General features: G+C 26.3%; 1 protein-coding gene across 1 annotated transcript; it reads left to right on the top strand.

Annotated features, from left to right (window-relative positions):
* Positions 1-3285: 3285 nt before the first annotated feature.
* On the top strand, positions 3286-6044 carry LOC132923102 (MORN repeat-containing protein 4 homolog). The gene is made up of 4 exons (XM_060986922.1): positions 3286-3376; positions 4662-4848; positions 4972-5081; positions 5373-6044. Exons 1-4 carry the CDS (start codon positions 3367-3369, stop codon positions 5525-5527), a joined length of 462 nt encoding a protein of 153 aa, XP_060842905.1. The 5' UTR covers positions 3286-3366; the 3' UTR covers positions 5528-6044.
* Positions 6045-19974: the final 13930 nt, after the last annotated feature.

Raw genomic sequence — 19974 nt, 5'->3', positions numbered from 1 at the left:
TGTAAAAGATAAAAATGGAATATTGTATAATGTTAATAAAAATAATGTACAAGTTACAAGAAACCTATGAATTTTATGGGTTATACACTGACACGATGTGCATTTTCCCTTGATGTGCCACCTCTGGCTCGGGAAACGAGTGAAGCGTAGAAATTATGTGGCTCGTAAATATAGGTCTCTTGATCGCTGGAATTCTGTTTCACTGCTATCTCATCACTAATGTGAGAAACAGTCATAATATTATCAAACCAAATCGATAAGAAGACCCAGAAGAGGTAATTTAAAAAAGTTATTTACTTTTTGTATGATGATTATAACGTATATCTTCATGTTATTTGCTTCTCTCCTCTCTCCCTATATTTTAAAATTAGTGAGTCAAATTTCAAAAACATGAACCTTATTTTACAAAAAGATTACTCAACTACTGAAATAGTTATATATTATAAGTACACAAATGAAAATTACACAATATGCACTTAAAACGAATATCGACAAAAAAGTCACCAGTATATTTAAGCAATCATATGTTTCTTTGTAGAAAATCAAAAATTCGCAGGACTATAGGTATAGTATAATATTTGCATATATTACGCTATTTTTTAGAATTTGTATAGTGTATATGTCAATAAACGATTACTGTAGAGGAGTAGTATTGTTCACATAATAGGCCTCCTTTGCTGTCGGTTAAACAGGGAAAAAAGTATAATATAAACATTTTGTATTTTTTTTTTATTATTATTGATATTATTGTATTATAAGTTAATTTTTAGTTAATTTATTGAATCATAGTATTTCAAAAAACGTATATTAATTTATTTTTTATATATTTTTAGTTTCGTAACTTCCTATGGTAGTATATATATTAAGACTAAAATTATGTATATAAATATTATAAATTATACATAAAAAAATTATAAATTTATAAGAGAGTATAAAATTTACAATAGTATAATTAAATTATTTTTGATTTGCACAAGTGAACGAGTTGTATAATTGTAAGTATAAACGATATCTATAAAAATAAATATAAATCATATTATGCATCTTAATTTGATATATGTATGTAACGTAGCCTAACGGTTACTCCATAATACATGCCGTATAAAAACAAACCACTAGATTGAGCTGTATTACAGATTTTAATTTTACTTTAAATCTAAATTAGTTAATGTATTACATTGCATTTTAAATTGTGCTGATTTTAGAAATGACGATGAATGAATTATCAAATTACAGTTACCTATCAATATTATCATTTTAAATTATAGCAAGTACCATATTAAAAGAAATATTACAATACTTTTATACTGTCATATTATGTATAAATGATATCATTTAAATTGAAAATTATGATTTTTAAGAATATTTTTGAAAGTTGTTGGTAAAAATAAATCTTTTTTTTTATAAAATTATACATTTATAAATTATAATACCAAATTTATATTATTTATTCATGTACCTTTTTTTTTTTAAATTTTATTTATATACTATTACATTTTAATAAAATATTATCCTCGTAAAATAAATTACAGTGGTGCCATGGACGGGCAAGGTAGGGCCATGGTCCTACCACTGGCTCTACCACTGGTCTATCCTTAGACATTATACTCATAGTATACTCATTTTAGTAGAAAAAAATCCTGGCGCCGCCACTGATAAATTATAATGTTTATTTTTTAAATTTTATATCTCAATTGGTTATTTACATACAATTGCATCTTGATTTTTATAAATTTATAAATTCTTGCAAATTTAATTACTTTTGTTAAATATACACATACAGTTTCGTTTTAACCAGGCACGTATAAAAAAAAATCGTGGGTGGTGTGTTTACAAAATTTAGCAATACAAATTGTGCCGCAACATAATAAAACAATTTTTTCCTCATTATTTGAAATTATTTCGGGGGATGTTTGAACCCCAAAACCCCCTCTGTATACGTGCCTGGTTTTAATACTAAGTAATTAAATAGTTTTACTTTTATGATTTAGGTTGTCTACAACTTTGATCTACAAGCGTATCTACGAGTACAAGTGTCTACTATTCCGATTAACTTAACCTAACTTAACAATTTTATTATTAATTTAATATTCATAATAATATAATCATTTTTTTGTAGGAATATATACCTACTAAATAGTATCTAGTTAGCACTTAGTTACAAATTACAAATTATAATGTTATAGAAAAATGTATTTTAAGAATAATATCTTAAATGTTAAATAGGTATCCTTTCTGTATAGTACTTACATTTAATATAAATAATTGTATTAATTTAACCTTGTGTTATACGTCAGAGGAAAATTGTTAAGAACAACTTTTGGCATCAACCAAGGGCATTTATATAAAATTATATTTAGGGGGGAGACACGCTTAGATATATTGTTATAATATTAATATATATTATTATTTACGTAAATCTTTAATATGTAAATATAGGTAGGTACTTTGTGTATGACTTTTGATTCTAAATTATTTAAAATATTATGTTCCTAATGATAGGAATTACAAATAAGAACTTTACACTTTAATGTGGTTTAGGTCAGTTGAATGTACGTATTTAATTTAAATATTCTATATCAATATAATAATTATTATTGTTATAATTAATATTGTTACGTAACTATTATTATAAAGAAAACAGTTAAAACCGCCTATTATTATGTATTGAATTTTCTATAGGTACATTCTCATGCATGTTCATAAATCATAATAATAGCTAATTTAATGATTTTAAATAAATTTATTTTGTAATATATATTATGTTAAATTTTGATGTAATGTTTATAGTTATTAGTTAATATAATAATTTAATTTTAATTTTGCATTAATAGTGCACTGTGTATGCTATACCTACTCTCTTCTCGTTCCAGTCACCTCATAATATCTAATACTTAGCCACAATTATTACCGTGATCTGCTATTATTCACGATGATTTAATAAAACCAAATGAAGTTTTACATTTCATCAATCAGTACACTGTTATTTATATTCGTTTATCATATATAGTTATTAGACTCTATTATTGAGTAAAGATTGTACGTATCCTTAAAAAAACAATTATATTAATATATAAAAAAAAACTATAGATATGAAGATTATGTAAATCGTAATAATATGATCGCATATGAAATTAGCACTACAATACGGTGATATTTACATATGTATAGTTAACACAATACTATTATAGCATAGGTATATATAGGTAGGTACGTTTAATTAAATTAAATATATGAACGCTAATCGATATAACAAACAATGAAACCCCATAAGAATATAACATTCTTAGCTTTTGTTACTTGCAATAACGTTGATATCTATCATTTTATACATATTGTGTACATTTTAATGTATAATAAATAATAATGCAGCCAGGTAAGATAATTTATGTACCATAATAAGTTTTATTAAAAGTACTGAAATATAATATGTATTATATTAATCGTTTTTCATCGTTGCCTAGGTGGTTTTAATAATTAAATCAAATATTTTGGAATGGTACCTGTTTACACTTATTTAGTACCTACTTAAAAATTAATAAAAGAATAAGTATTAAATAATAATATACTATACTTTAGAATAAAACATATTATGTATTAATACTTATTAATTTATACTAAATAATTGATTATCAAACCAATAATTAACTATGAATAAAATGTATAAGAAATTATTAAATATAATAAATAAACAAAAAATAATTTTATTTACAAAATATATATTTAATACATTTTTTTAACAAAAATCGTAACTTTTAGCGTTTAAAAACTAGCAAATTAAAATTGTAATTATTTGGAATGAAAAAAATACCTAGTTAAGAGGATGCCATACCCGCATGTGTTGTCTTTGCCTTACTAACGTACACCATAACAAATTTGCGTCTAGCAAACACATTTTGTGATGTCAGCTTTAATATTAGTGTAAATTTTCCTATTATCAAATTTAAAGTTAAGAATATTATCTAGAAAATGACATAAGTATGCTTTTATTGATATTATCATTTTAAAGTGAGTTATGAACAATTTAAAGTTGTAATATTTTACATAGCTATAACTCACTTTAAAATAATAATATCAATAAAAACGTGTGTAATTTTCTAGATAATATTCTTACCTTTAAATTTTATAATAGGACAATTTACTCCAATATTAAAGCTGACATTACAAAATGTGTTTTGCTGAACGCAAATTTGTTATGGTGTACGTTAGTAAGGCAGAGACAACACATGCGGGTATGGCGTCCTCTTAACTAGGTATTTTTTTATTCCAAATAATTACAACTAATTAATTCATTAATGTTAGATAAACAGTATTATGTTATGTTTAGTTTTTCTTTGTTTTATTGCGATGGTCTTATTTTAAATTACAATTATTTTATTGATTATTTATTTATATATTTTTTTAATAATTAATTTTTATAGATTACTATTAATTATTTTTAATTAACTCGTAGGTATACCTATATCAGAATATGCCAGGTACTTTAATGGTAAATTCGTAGAAGTTGTATGTAATACTTTACTAAATATACTATAACATATATAACGAGTAACGACAGATTTGTTAGTAAAAAAATAATTCATTTTTAATTTCATTTAGTCAAGTATAAAAAGTTATTTCTATATCAAACAATTTATTGCTGTAATCTATGTGTTTTTTAGCCAGGGTTACTAAATTTGGAGCTTATGTGTACGAAGATGGCTCAAAATACATCGGAGACTGGAACGATCGAGGTCGAAAACATGGTTTGGGTCACGTCCAATTAAAAGACAATACACGTTATGAAGGAGGATTCAGCAATGGACTTTGCTCAGGTCTTGGAGTTCTCCAGTATCCGGATGGAGCTAGGTATGTACTTTAAAAATAAATAATGTGTATAGCAATAGCAATAGCAATAGCAATTATTGTTATTATTCAAGTATAATGTTAACTTTTTCATACTTTTTTATTTATATTGATCCAATATTGCAGATATGAAGGAGAATTTATGGAAGGATGGTTTCATGGTCACGGAATGTTTTGGAGGGCTGATGGCATGAAGTACGAAGGCCAATTTCGAGGTGGTCGTATTTGGGGATTAGGTAATACAGATTGCAGTATTTATACTTAAATAAAACTACTTAAACACAGAAACGACAAACAGCAAGTTAAAATCTAATATATTTTTAGTATATAAATATGAGTATATATATTATAATAATTTATCTATTATTTATTTATTGGTAAGGGTACATATGTGATATGATAAGCATACGTTTGTGTATTATAATTTTAACAAATACGTACCGTTATATTTATCGGTAGTTAAAACAAACAAAGTGATAAAAATATCGGAAAATTTAATATTTAGTGTGATTTATAAAATTGTATAGGTTTAGTGACTTTTAAGGACGGATCTCACGGACTTCCAAGACACGAAGGATTTTTCAAAGATTGCAAATTTGTACAAAAGAAAAAATGTCCAGGAGTCGTTACAGATGCACAACGAGCAGCTTTGATGGCAAGAATACAAACTGAACAAACATAATTTTCACTGTGCATATTGCATAGTGCAGAGAATAATAAAAAAAATCGATCTCGCAAATATATTAATTACAAAAAAAAAAAAGTAAAATAATTCTTGTTTATTATTTAGATTAGTTAAGTTTAATATCTACTAAATATTGGATTTTTTTACTTATATCACACATTTTTTGTAATTCATGATAGTTCTGATATTAAAATGACACTACACACCTACGTGTTGCCTGCGTCTTACAAACCTGTAGAACATCACACATTTTACGTTCACAATAATTTATTTTATTCTGCGATTTTTACAACTAGAGTGAATTGACTAAAAAAGCTTTTATTGTTATTTTTATTATGAAGCAAGTTAAAAGCATTTTAAAAATATTTTTTGTAAATTTTAAAATATTAAATGTTGTATGAACATTTAGTGTTGTTCAATAATTATTGTGTGTTTTGTAAATTAAAGAAGTATAATATTTAATAGTTTATTTACATATACAAATAGTAACAATAAATTTATTTTAACTCGATTATACTTATTTTATTCTTATTATAGATTATATATATATTCAAATGGGGTTTCTATATTATTATAAGTATTTTAATATTTAAGTCATAAATATGAACAATATAATATTCTGTTACACTGGGTAGTTATATGTATTTTGGATCGTGTATTTCTAACCTAGTGAACTTGACCTTGCACTACTACAATCTGTGATAAATAAAGTGTATACACACATACCTATGTATGTATGTGCTAATAAATAATATTATATAAATATAACAATAGATATACCAATACGTAAACATATCTCTTTGAATTAATACAACTTAATAGTAATTTAATTATTAGAATTATTTTATTTAGGTATTTTAATATTTATGGAAATTATATAACTTTATTACATCAAAAACGGTATCTAATAAAGTAAATTTTGTATTTATTAATTACCTTTTCTAAAATTCTAGTAGTTGATATATTTTTTTTCCTTTTTAGAAGTTAATTTTAAGAAATACATTTTGTAGAATAATCATTTTGTGCCTTTATGATGTTAAATGGAGTAAAAATAACCTCCATATAGAAAAATAAATACCTACCGAACTACTGAAAACGAAAGACAATTTTTCTAGACTATCAATATTATAAAATTGTAATAATTATAAATAAAAATGTAAGAAAAATAAAACTATTTCAAATTATATAACCTATAACTGATTGTGTACTGGGTTCATAGACAAGGAGAGAAGGAAAACATTTTTCAGAACAAATAGTAGAAAAATATAATATTCTAAAAGTAAATAATAAATCATAGAAATTAATATCAAAGAAGGTGGGCAAATTCCAAATGGGTACCGCTTTGCTGTACGGTAGGTCTCAACTAGGGTTACTGTAGTACTGTAGTAGACGTATTTAATTTGAATTCAATTATATACGTAAACATATTTCTACTTTGTATACGAATAACAATTCCGTGCAGATACGGTCTATCAGGTTATATCATTAAGTTTATTTTATGTTATGGTTTTAATGCTATTATGTTTTGTAAATTAGTTTACTATAAGTAATACGGTAGATTAAATTAATTTTTTCCAAAAATTACATTTTAAAATTTCATTATATGTGTAAAATGTAATAACATATGTTAAAGTTTTATGCCTCCACAAATTTTTCTGAAATACAACAAAATAATGAATATTGTTGTTCATACCTAGTTTAAACATCCAATTTCATCCAAATTTTAACTTAAATTTTTTTTAAATAAAAATAATGCTTATATTATTTTTTGATTTCACTATAAACTACTTATGAAAAACTTTGTATTACATTTTTAAGACTTAGAAATAACAATTGCAAAACAATTTGGAAATTTTCGTCATTAGAACGAATGTAGTTTAAAATTGAACTTAAAAAATAAAATAAAAATCGACGAGTAGTTTAAATGTTATAATTATTATTTAAAGTTTAGGTTAATGAAATGGTAAGTGGATACTCCACAAAATCATGGTCTATTCCGCTCACCTAAACTTTAAATACTTATAAGTTATAATAAATATAAATTTAGATTTTTATGTATCAAAATATTCCGAAAAATATAAATTTGGACCGACAGAATTTTATAACAACAATTTTTAAAATGTATATTGTCCTTCAAAAAAGTAAAAAATTATAACAATGAAAAATATAATTTTTTCAAAAAAAGTGTTGTTTTATTATTTATTTTTGGAAATTAAGTAAAAAAAATATTTTCAAAAACGTTAATAGATTTTTATATAATGAGTGTTGTTCAATAAAAAATCACTCAGTACCTATATTAAATTTATATAAATAAAAGAATCCTGTATATGTTTCAACAAATTATTATAAAAGGATGTATTAAGTTTTAAATTATTCTAAACTGTGGACACTTTTTGTGGTTCCTGTATGATAGGTGTTCGCTTCAATGGAAGGTTACAAATTTCAATGCAGTGAATACATTATAGTTAATACACATGCACTATACAAATTATATTATATAATAATATATTAATATATGAGTATATGACCTAGGATATGAGTAATACGTATATTTAACATTGCATTTTTATTATGTATATTGTTTTATTATATAGGTAATTATTCACTTTTTGCGCATGTGCATAATATTTTATATACATAATTAATGTTTAAAGTATGGATATTATTAGATTTTGAGTGGAGCAATGAGTACATTGATTTTACAACGATGTGTGTTTTTATTTATTTATTTTTTTCATTTCAGCCATCGCCTTTCGGGGCAGTAAAACGTTTTCGGGTACTTGAACTTTCAACGTACATTATTATATTTTATATTTTTATACACAAAAATGTTATAATTTGTGTAAAAAATAATTCAATTTACTGTATTTCTAATAGTAAAATATAAAAATATAAATAACTTCAATTGCAATACTTACACTTAAATATATCATAAAATATACTTATAGAAATACTACAGCTTGAAAGATCGTCTTCGCTCAGAATCGTTTTTCGTATGCAAGATTGAAATTTATTGCATTCTAATTCAACACAGACCTACATTACAATGACTTACTCGTCAATGAATGAAAAAAAGACACCAACTGATTTTAATAATATTAATGTATAGTATACGAATAAATAATAATAATAACTAATACAATTATAGGTACGTTTTTTAAACAATCACCTAATGTTATTTTTATATTTAATTTAAATGTCCGTATATATGTATATCGTGTAGGGCCAGGAAGTAGGTTTTGATGTACTATATTATTTTTATACACCTAATACTATAATAGTTAAGGGGTGCCCAATGTCCATCATGTATAAAGTCATGTTTGTCCTCGTACAGAGGTACATTCCCGCCCACCAACGGCACCAACTATATGTGTAATTATGTATATTATACCTACTCTGGTATCCACCTCTTGGATCATGCCAACTAAATTTTAAAAAATCATATAAAACTATTTTAATAGAATATATGTTTAATGTAAATTGACGATGAATCATGTTCTAAACTATACCCTCATAAAATGATGCCGTTCTCAGATTTTTACGTAACACGAAAATACATTTTTTTTATTTTAAGTTTTAGTTCATTTTAAATAAGCTATTTATAAAATAGTGGCTCTTTACATAAATTACAAAGCATGATTAAAAACAAAAATTGATTTGTAGATAAGATACAATAATACTGTGAGACACAACATACATAGGTAGTATAATACGAGTATAATATAGGTGGTATTATGCTTGATTTAAAAATTCTAAAATGAATTCTAAACAACATTAGTTGATTAAAACGATATAATTACTTATACTTTCTGTAATTCAAATTAAAGTAAGTACTTTTATAATTAATGTTAATAGATAGAATAAAAAACAATATATTTATGAACATTAATTTATAAAATGTTATTTATTATTTGTATTATCTGTTTAATTGGCAGAGTTCCAAATTAAAATTTAAGTTATCTAGAAAATGCCTATTAATAAGTTGAAAATTCAGAATGTTAAATTTTATGTTATTTGAATTAGTAATTTGTTTAATGTTTAATGTAACTAAGAGACAAACACTTGTTTCTATATTTTATACATTATATGAATTATAGCTATATAAGTACTTTATTAATAGTACTATATTATCATTTACTATTATACTAGTTTATATGGTCTAGTTTTACAATAGACAATACACTCTATATCGTATATAGTATATACAATTTAATAAAAATTATATATTATATAATTCTAACTGCAATTTTACTTAACAAATTTTTAATTTACAATTTATTATTTACACTAAAGAATTTGAAAAGGTGATCATTATTGATAGATACATAATATGTACCTACTTGTATTATCATACATATTATAATAATAAAATTAAAAGTTTATCCATTATACAATTAAAACACGATACAAGTCATACACATTGTATGCATACGTTATAATCAATAAATTATTTGCTCGTTTGTATTTACGTCGATGCAATACAACAAACGTATATTAACGATATTATTATACTTAACATTATATAAATGGAATAGATTATAAGGAAAATTATCGTATAAAATGTAAAAACACGTAGCATAATATTTTCAATATTATATATTATACTTCCATGCTTAATTATTTAAACAAATATTGTTAAGTATCGCCTTGATAATGGCTTAAAAACATACGCCAACAGACATGTATGCATGTTATGGTTGAATAGTTCTGTAATATCTACTGCTAGTTATTGCTGTATAATATGAATACCATCGAGTTATTTAATTATTATTATTATTTATTTATTTAATTATATTATAATATGATAACTTATACCAGCTAGAACTAGATATTATTGAAAACTTGTTACCTAACAACGAGTTCAAAACACGCTACCGCGATTTCGTCAAATACAATCAGTTCGTGATATAATAATTGTATAAAAACTGAATTGTAATTGTTGTTGTGTACACGGGGTGAGGTGTCTGTCGTACCAGAAATATGTAGATATCTGTATTTAATATTTTTTTTTTTTTTTTTTTGCAAACATTATCTTCACACCTATAGTATTATTTCCATTTTAATCGCACCAATATCGATTAATTAATAATAATTAAATAAATAATGATAAGTCGATTTAAAAAATAATAATTCCTATAAATATTGTTATTATTATACATATAGGCACATAATATAATATGTCGCAATTAATTATATACTGCGGGTTAAATACACGTCATCATAAGTATCGGCATACACTGCAGTTGAATTGTACGTAATGCACAAATACTCACACATGAAACACGTCGACATACGCACAATATAATATAATATATAATATATGTTATATATCCAATATCAAGGTCACCTTGACCTAGTCCTGACTAATCAAAAACAGCTGATTGCCGTATTTATCACGTGTTTGCAAATAAACGACAAACCGTTTATTATGAATTGCATTCTGTATATCGTGTATCTATATACCTATGCGGCTACACGATGCACACTGTCGGCGTCGCCGCTGTGACCGTTTTTATTTCTATTTTTTTTTTTTTTTACATTACTTGGCACCGCATTTTTTAATCAACAAAAATGTATAAATTCTGCATTTGATATAATGAAAGACACGTTAACAATATACCCCGACGACGATTGGCCGTGTCATAAACCATAAATGCGTATCAATCGTATCATATATGGTAATAATGTCGCCGTACACAAATTGTATAATATCTGCTACTCATCAGTCATAATTTATAATATATAAAAATAATAAACTGTTTATTGATGTTTTAAATATACCTACAACACAATTAACCCATGTACAATAAATGCATATATATATTACATAAATATATAGGTATGCATTTTAATGTAATATACCTACATCCTACATAATATAGTTGCTGATTAGCGTTCTGTAAACCGTATGGGCGGCCGGATAAAAAATTTAAGATTCTCTCCCCCCCATGATACACACATTAAGCATTATACCATCTATCAAGGTCAATTTGCACCAGGAAGTGAATGCAGTTGAAAATGCATTGCGAGGCAATTATTATTATAGAGGCCCTTCCCGCTTGTTTGCCGATCCATTCCGTGTACGGTTAACTGGGCATGGGGTGGGAGGGGGCGTGAACACAGGAAATCGTATGAAACGAAATACGCACACTGCAAAGCGCTCTGTAAGCGCATTGATAAAAATCGTTCTTGGTCAAGGACAAAAATGCATTCAATCGAGTAGGTATATAATAACACGGCGAAAAGGGGAGGAGGGGGCCCTCTGTATCAGAGGAAATATAAATTATTGTCATTTGTGATATTTTAATGATTATACATTATTATTATGATTATTATTTTTTAATACGACCAACAGTAGGACAGCAGAGACATTGATCTATTCCACATCTATGCGCGATTAAATCGATATCGATATAATATAATGCAACTACGTTATTTAAGCTTCGAATAGGTATTGTTACATAACAAAGCAATGCCTAGATCGGAAAATGAGGGGAAAATATCACTTTGAAATTGTTCATTATAATTGGTAATGAGATGAATAATATAAAATAAAAACGGTAGGTGATCCGTTCAATATAATATCTATTTTAAATAGTGTTTTTTACGTTATAAATATAATTCGATGCAGTGCCAATAGGATAACTGCCAACTGCATCTGTGATTCAGTTTATGTAAATAAATAGTAATTATAAATCCAAATAAATAAGACTCGACGATAATAATATATTATGAAGATAGTTGGATAGGAATTTTCAATTTTAGGATAACTACAATCATTAATGTGTCTTGAATATAATCGATATTGTTGGTTTCGGTTGTAAGTGACAAAATGTGGATCCATTATAAAACAATTAAATAAATTACAAATATAAATTATGTATTTCAATGTGTATTTATTTTCTATAATATACTTAAAAACAGCTTGCGAACTACGCATTGCTTATAGTATTACATAGGTATACTTACAATTATACTTAGAATGCGCACTGTATGATCATTAGGTTTTCTTTTTTATATTTGTACAGTGCACTTTGACTATTATTATCGCTGCATTCTGCTGACCTTGGCCTTCCTTTCGAACGACAATCTTTGCCAACTTTTATAAACTGCCAAGTGCATAATGCTACGTTGCCAATAGTTTTTACTATCGGGCCACTGGGTCGACTTTAGATCCATTTATGATAAGCATCATAATATATTAATCGTATATTGAATAGTAAATTTACCTATTTTTTTTTTTTGGACATAATTTTTGAATAAAAAAAAACATTTATAATAATTTTATGTTTAAATAATATATTCGAATTGTTTATATACATTAATGAAAATTTATTAAAAATTTAAAAGTTAATAATGACAACTAGATTTTTATAATAAGTCATTGTTTTGAACTGGAAATTACTATATATTATTATTATATATCTACAAATAGTTATTGTCATTTTGTCAATGTATACTATTCTACTTTATAATAATTTTCGACGTGTTTCTATTGTGGTAGTATAAATTAGCAATTTATTTAACCTTGATAAGTGACCAAGACCTTTGCAACATAATACTAAATATTATAGTTTACTAGGTGTTCGTTATCGGAATATAGATTTTTTTTAATTTTTTACGATAAAATTATTTATGATCTGAGTAAATATTGTTTTCTTATTCATAGATATTATCAACAGCGCATATAGATAGTATATTAAAAATTCAAATTAATTGATACATTTATACATTATATATAAATATTTTTATCGTGCTCAAAAACACACAGACTCCGTAATTCGATGTAAAAGAAAATTCCAAAATAAAAATATACCTACGTGTATTGAGTATTAATTCTATATTTTTGTCTATCAAGTGTTAGGACTTGGGTAATATTTTATACATCAATTTTAAGATGAAAAAGATAGTAAATTATTTTGTAAGTATTTTGCATTTATATTTGCCAGTTATTCACCTGTATATTGGTATATAATTAAAATTATAATAATTAACGTGAATAATGTCTGACTGTCTCGTCATCTCCGCATAAAACCCATTTTATGTTGTTAGTTTACACTCATTAAACGATTCTTAATTTACACACAGTCTATATTAATATACGACTGCACAAGTGTAATGAGTTTTTGCTCGAAACCAAAAATAACGTAGCTATATGAAACTTCAAACTGCCTAAACGTAGGAATTTCGAGTTCAAATTACAAACATACATAAGCGATCTACTCATATAACCATTAATCAAATGTAATGGTTTGATACGCGTTTCGAATTTTTCGAGACAAATCATTACGTTTATATACATTATAAGTAATACTAACAGATGATATAGTTAGGTTTGTATATTTATTATTTTTAATTATGGTAGAGGACAATTTAATATCGTTTTTTTTTTTACATTATTATATGATACGCATGTGATAGTGAGTAATTATTATTATTAATTACTATGTACATGTGAATTTGCAAATTATGTTAATATTTAAAAAAAATAAAATTAATCTTTATTACTATAATAGGTATACCACTATTATAACTATTAACTACATATAAATACTACTATAATATATATATAAATGTATTATATAAATAATATTATTACCTAATATGCATTAAATCTTCAGGGAAGTATGTTTTAAATAACAAAAACTTGTAGTTGACAGTCGTGAATATTTAATTTCTTTATTGTATCCAATAATTTTTCGTGGGGTGAGGGTAATACTCATTTATTCACATACAAATATAAGTTTACTAAATAACTACCAGATTATTATTTATGTTATGTATATTATGTTAAAGCTAGATAATGTAGGTTGTATGTAATAAACTAATAAACAATAATAATACTTACTATATGGTCTATATGGTAGTAATAAAAATAATGTTTTATTAAATCATTATAAGTACATTTACTCCAATAATAATTGTTTGAAGTATCTATTACAACTCCAATGTTTGATAATATATATGTAAGAATTTAAAATTTAAAAGAAGGTTTTTTTTTTTTGGTGGGGGAGGGCTACTTTATATTTATAATAATATGTAGGTAGTATTTATTATCAATGGTAATATATTCAAAGAGTACTGAAAGCATTTTTACATTTTCCTGAAATTTCGGGGAGGAATGCCGCCTCTTTCCTGCCTTTGCTAAGCAAATAAGTCCTTATGATGGACATTACACCAACTCGATTTTTAAACTAAAAGTTTGTTTTTAAGGTAAAGCTGTTGATTATTTCCGATATGTTTAATGTTTATATCAAACATCAGTATTAAAGATGTACGCACTATGTCTTTTAAATTTGAAAGTTTATTTAGTTAAATTTTTACGGACAAAGAGAAGTTGGAGTTTAGGTATTTAGTTGAGTTTTATTAACCACTAGTTGAAAAAAATAATACTTTTGTTGAATGAGGAAAATTTAAATAGCCTGTAGTGAAGATGTTAGTATCAAAAATGGATTAGGTGAATTTTTGAACTTTCAAGAATAAATCAAATTAAATTATTTAGTACCTTACCAGTGTCAAAAGTGAGTCATCAAGAAGGGTTTTTAAGCATTAAAAATTAAAATGAACAATAAATAAAATATTATTTAAATTATTTTGGAAATATTTAATACAAAAGATACAAATTATAACACTTATAAAATTAAAGCTAATAACTGAATTAAAAATGTTATCTGTAAGTAGGTAATTAAGTAAAACTACTAAAACTAAATGGATCGGAATTTATATTCATTCATCAGATCATACATATAACATATATATATATATATGGATAAAATCATTAATGAAGTAGCATTAAATCCTAAGTATAATTAGATTTTGTATTATGAACGTTTTAACAAAATCTTATCTCCAATTGTATATAATTATTATAAATAAATAATAATCATTTAATCAAACTCAAAAGTCAAGTTTTTGCTTATATAAATTGTAATAAGTTGTACTCTTATTAATTATAGTGCATTGTTGGATGGTGTGGACTAAAGTACCCACAGTAGTGTGTTAGGAAAATTATCTGGACCTCCTTCACATAAAAAATGCTTAAATACACCTGTCTCTCTCTGTCTTTCTCTCTCTCTATATATAACGATGATTGATAATCACTCGAGTATTTATTTATCATTAAACATTTATGCGACATTAGTATATAATTTACTACAACATGTAGAATGTAGATGCACGCGTTGGATAATATTAGGAAAATAAAAACGAATATTAAGCATAGAGCAAAAAACAATTAACAATCATAATAAACAATTAAAAACGTCGCACAAGACGCAACGAATGAAATACGAGTGAGTGAGTGACTATAATAATATTATTATTATTATTATTACTATTATTACGATATAGAGTATAAACATTGATACTAAATATATTTATATATTTTATTTTACCGTTTTATTCAACTCGGAAAATCATAAATCATAATGTAACGACGACAAGGCGACAATGACAAGTGTCAGTCGCCGAACCGATTTCGCGTATAATAACGAAGGGAGCACGTCTATGCTATATAAACGCAACAATAGCTATCATTTATGGTGGCCCTGAAAATGGAAATGTATAGTGCAAATTTTAAAAAATAGTTAAAATGTATCAAATGTTTATTTTATAACTTATCACACTTCACACTCAATTGTTTTATAATTTTGACTAATATACACAAAAAAAAAATTTAAAATTTAAATAAATGTTATTTTTGAACAAGGTCTATTATAATAGAGGTGTAAGGTATTCGATTTGCGTAAAACGTTTCCGAACTCCTGTAATATGTTTTTTAATTTTATCTAAATCTTTTCCAATATTTAGTAAAATTATGAAAACCAGTTTATAAAATGTGAAAATTCTTATTTTCAACCAAGGTATATGATGCGATATACGTTTTAACGTTTTACCATGAGCTGAACACTTAAACATCGGATTTATAAATGAGTCGAATAATATAATAAAATGTATCATTATGCGTATATATTATTATAAATTTATAACAGTTGTACTGTGATATCTGGTGCTAGTGGTTATACAGAGGAAACGAATGCAGGGGGCGTCGCCCAATTGCGACCCAAAGTAACCTTTTTACATTTTCACTTATTGTGGCCAGTATACATAGCAGACATATCAGGTAGGAAATACTATTTAAGTGGTTATCAAAACTAAATAAATATCCCGATTGCATCCGATACGAATTTTAACGTAAATATATAATAATATAAATATCTATTATACACGATTCACACGATCACCAATATTCGGCGTGGTAATTTAGTGCTGCCATAGATTTAGCTTCTATACAACCTTCAACGGCTTTTTACAAACATATTGTGATTATTTAGTAGACACTTATTGATGATGATTCTGATTTTCCACCTGAAATATGGGCTAGTGGGCTACTTGCAGGGACGGATTGGTAGAATTTTTCGGCCCGGGAAAATTATTTAGACCGGCCCTCTATATTATATAATATCTAATATTATACATAAAAACAAAAATTAGGTACTAGTGCTTTTTTAAGGCAATAGGAAGCAACTCCCCCCCACATATACAATTTTAAAAATTGCAATTTTGTTTACTGACTTTATTAAAAATAAAATGTGCACATACATAATATAGCAAAACAATTTAATAAGAGTTCTTTATTAAGTAATGCATTTTTTTTAACTCAAAAAAGCTATCCAAAACAAGGGCATCAGGTGTTTTTTTAAAGATTGTTAAATCCTATTCCTTTTCACTTAATTTTTCCTATAATTTTAACATAAATATTTATAGTTAATAAAATATAGTTAACTTTAGGGTAGTTCCTTTATTATAACTAGATTCGCGGCTATAACGTTGGTATTATATGTAGGCATATTATACACGTGTCATAACCGTAGCCTTGATAAAAAGTCAAAAATCACGAACTAAGATATACTATAAAAAAAAGGGGGCTAGATGGGGTTTTTTTGGTAGAACTTTTTGGTCTGGGCCGGGCTGCATTTAAACCAAGGTTGGATCGGGCTTTTTAAGAATTTTTTACATCTCGCTTAGGCATTTTTGGTTTTTTTTGTATGACAAATAATCATTATTTAAAACTTAAATGATAAGTTTACAATTTGATGTTGTAATAATCACAAATAATGAATATTTTAATATTTTAAATAAAAATATTTTGGACTGGACTGGACCAGGCTTTTTTTTATCAAAATATGTTTTGAACTGGATCTAACCGGGCTTAAAAAAATATCCTTAGAGGTTAGCGTGATTTTCGGGCCGGACTTGGGCTCTTTTTCACAACATTTCTTGGACCGGTTGGGCCGAGCTTTAGAAAAAATCTGTAGGACTGGGCTGCGCCGTAAATGTATTGCCCTTGCAGGTCTAAACTAGATATAGTATATCTTACTATCTTAGTCCGTGTCAGAGAATAAAATAATTATAATGTGATAAATTAGTAAATTATAAATTTTAATAAATGTAAAAAAAAATTCATGACAATTTATGTCAAAATTAAAAACTGTTTGCGACCATAGCAGCTCTCAAGCATACCGGACAATCGGTAAGTTTCTCGGTATCCCGATAGGCCAATCCGACCCTGTCTACTTGTAATTCCAATTTGTATTTGACAACGAATGCGTGTGATGTGTGAAAGTTTTCATTCGAAATTAAATTCACTATTTTATACTTCACGTCCAAATATATTTCAATTTTTGGAAATATTTTGAAACAATGCCAAATAGATGCTACAATAAAAATTCAATCTATAGTTTGTACTCCTCGGGAAACAACCAAAATAATTAATAAAAAAAAATTAAACAAACCCAAATTACAAAATTAAACAACTTGAAAATGTCTAATTTTAATTTTGTAAAAATAATGATTTAAAAAAATCTAACATTATAATTATATTTCTTTTTATTGACATAATAATTATATTTCATACAATATATTTCAAAAACAAATACAGTATTTATAATATTTACTTTATTTTATTCCTTAAAAGCTATTTTGTGAACCAATGTGTGTTTGGACCTTGGACGCAACGGGATACTTATATTTAGGATAAAATACGACTACTCGGACTACCTGAATTCGGGCCACAATCGGGCAACTCGGAATGCGGAATCACTGGAGTAGTAGTTCACAAAAGCAATAAATAGGAGATTTACTCGTATACTATAGAGTAAAAATATACACTAGTTCGGATTTTTAGAAACGAAACCTCCACAAAGGAAACAAAAAAATTATTATTAAAATGATACTTTTAAATCAGTTGCAAAATAACTCACCCCTCGCTTTAAATCTAATAACCGCACTTTTTTTTTTCAAATATCATATAATGTCAAACTGAATAAGCTTTAATTAGAATAGTATTTATTTTTACAAAAAAATCTCATAATTAAATTTTCCTTTAAATTATTAAGACATTGATGACATTTTATATACATTACAACAACAATTGCAGATTGAATTACTTCAACCCGCAAAAAAAACCTTACCAAAAACATAACAGACCGGCATTTAAAATGAAATCATAATTTTTTTATGAAAACAATTTTTTAATAATTTTTTGATGGTATTTATAAAAGTTTAAAATATGTTCAACATTCATGTGATGACCAATAGGCTTTAGGACGGATATCCGTCCAATCTCCTGTTGTAGTCGTTGGCCTGAGGCTTTATGTCAGTAGTGCCAATCTTTATCATTACGTTACTACTAATTTTATCATGATCGGATATATTGGACTCTTAAACAACCCAACCTTTGAGAAATTCGAGCTGTTCAAAGTTTGTTTTCGTTTCAGATACTCTTAAGTTTAAATCGAATATTTCGAACAATTCCAGAAAAAAGCGAATTTGAATTTGAAAAAATAGAAATTCAACCCGTCCGTTAATATTATAATAATTATCATTTATCATCATGACGTCCGACGCACGTGACGAGCGAAAACGGGACTTGTCAGCAACCGGGCACCGCGTCCTTTTTGTACGTTGATACCCTTAACATAAATAACGCATTGTTGTTATTATTGTTATAATATAATAATATGATATTATTGTCACACGCGTTAACCGACAATGCTACTACATAATATACAATAATATATTATGATTATAACTCATACTCGCGCACGCGTATGGACGAAAAATCGTTTGTCGTGTTGCCGGAAACAAAGAAACATTTGCGGGCGGGCGGGCGGAAGGGTGCGCCCGAGATACCGGAGGCGGACGGCCTTGGCCAATGCAGCAGATGCTGGACCGCTCTGCCGCCACCGCCACTACTGGACGTGTGCTATTACGACTTGATTACACACTCACGCGTATATTATGTGTGTATGTGTGTGTGTTCTGCACTGCAATCTGCACACGTACAAACGCCGCCCGCGCGCGCAATGCACAATGCATTTACGGCCGCGACGTTGCAGTTGTTGTACTATGTATATATATATATAAATATAGTGGTGTATTAC

The sequence above is a fragment of the Rhopalosiphum padi genome, chromosome 2 (genome assembly GCF_020882245.1).
Source record: "Rhopalosiphum padi isolate XX-2018 chromosome 2, ASM2088224v1, whole genome shotgun sequence".
Taxonomy (NCBI): domain Eukaryota; kingdom Metazoa; phylum Arthropoda; class Insecta; order Hemiptera; family Aphididae; genus Rhopalosiphum; species Rhopalosiphum padi.
The sequence above is the reverse complement of the archived record's forward strand: the minus strand, read 5'-3'. Positions and strand labels throughout refer to the sequence as shown.

What these genes read in the sequence shown, in the direction of transcription:
- LOC132923102 (XM_060986922.1), top strand. An exon ending in CAGTATCCGGATGGAGCTAG is followed by an intron (nt 4,849 to 4,971) that starts GTATGTACTTTA and finishes CCAATATTGCAG; the next exon opens with ATATGAAGGAGAATTTATGG. An exon ending in TGGTCGTATTTGGGGATTAG is followed by an intron (nt 5,082 to 5,372) that starts GTAATACAGATT and finishes AAAATTGTATAG; the next exon opens with GTTTAGTGACTTTTAAGGAC.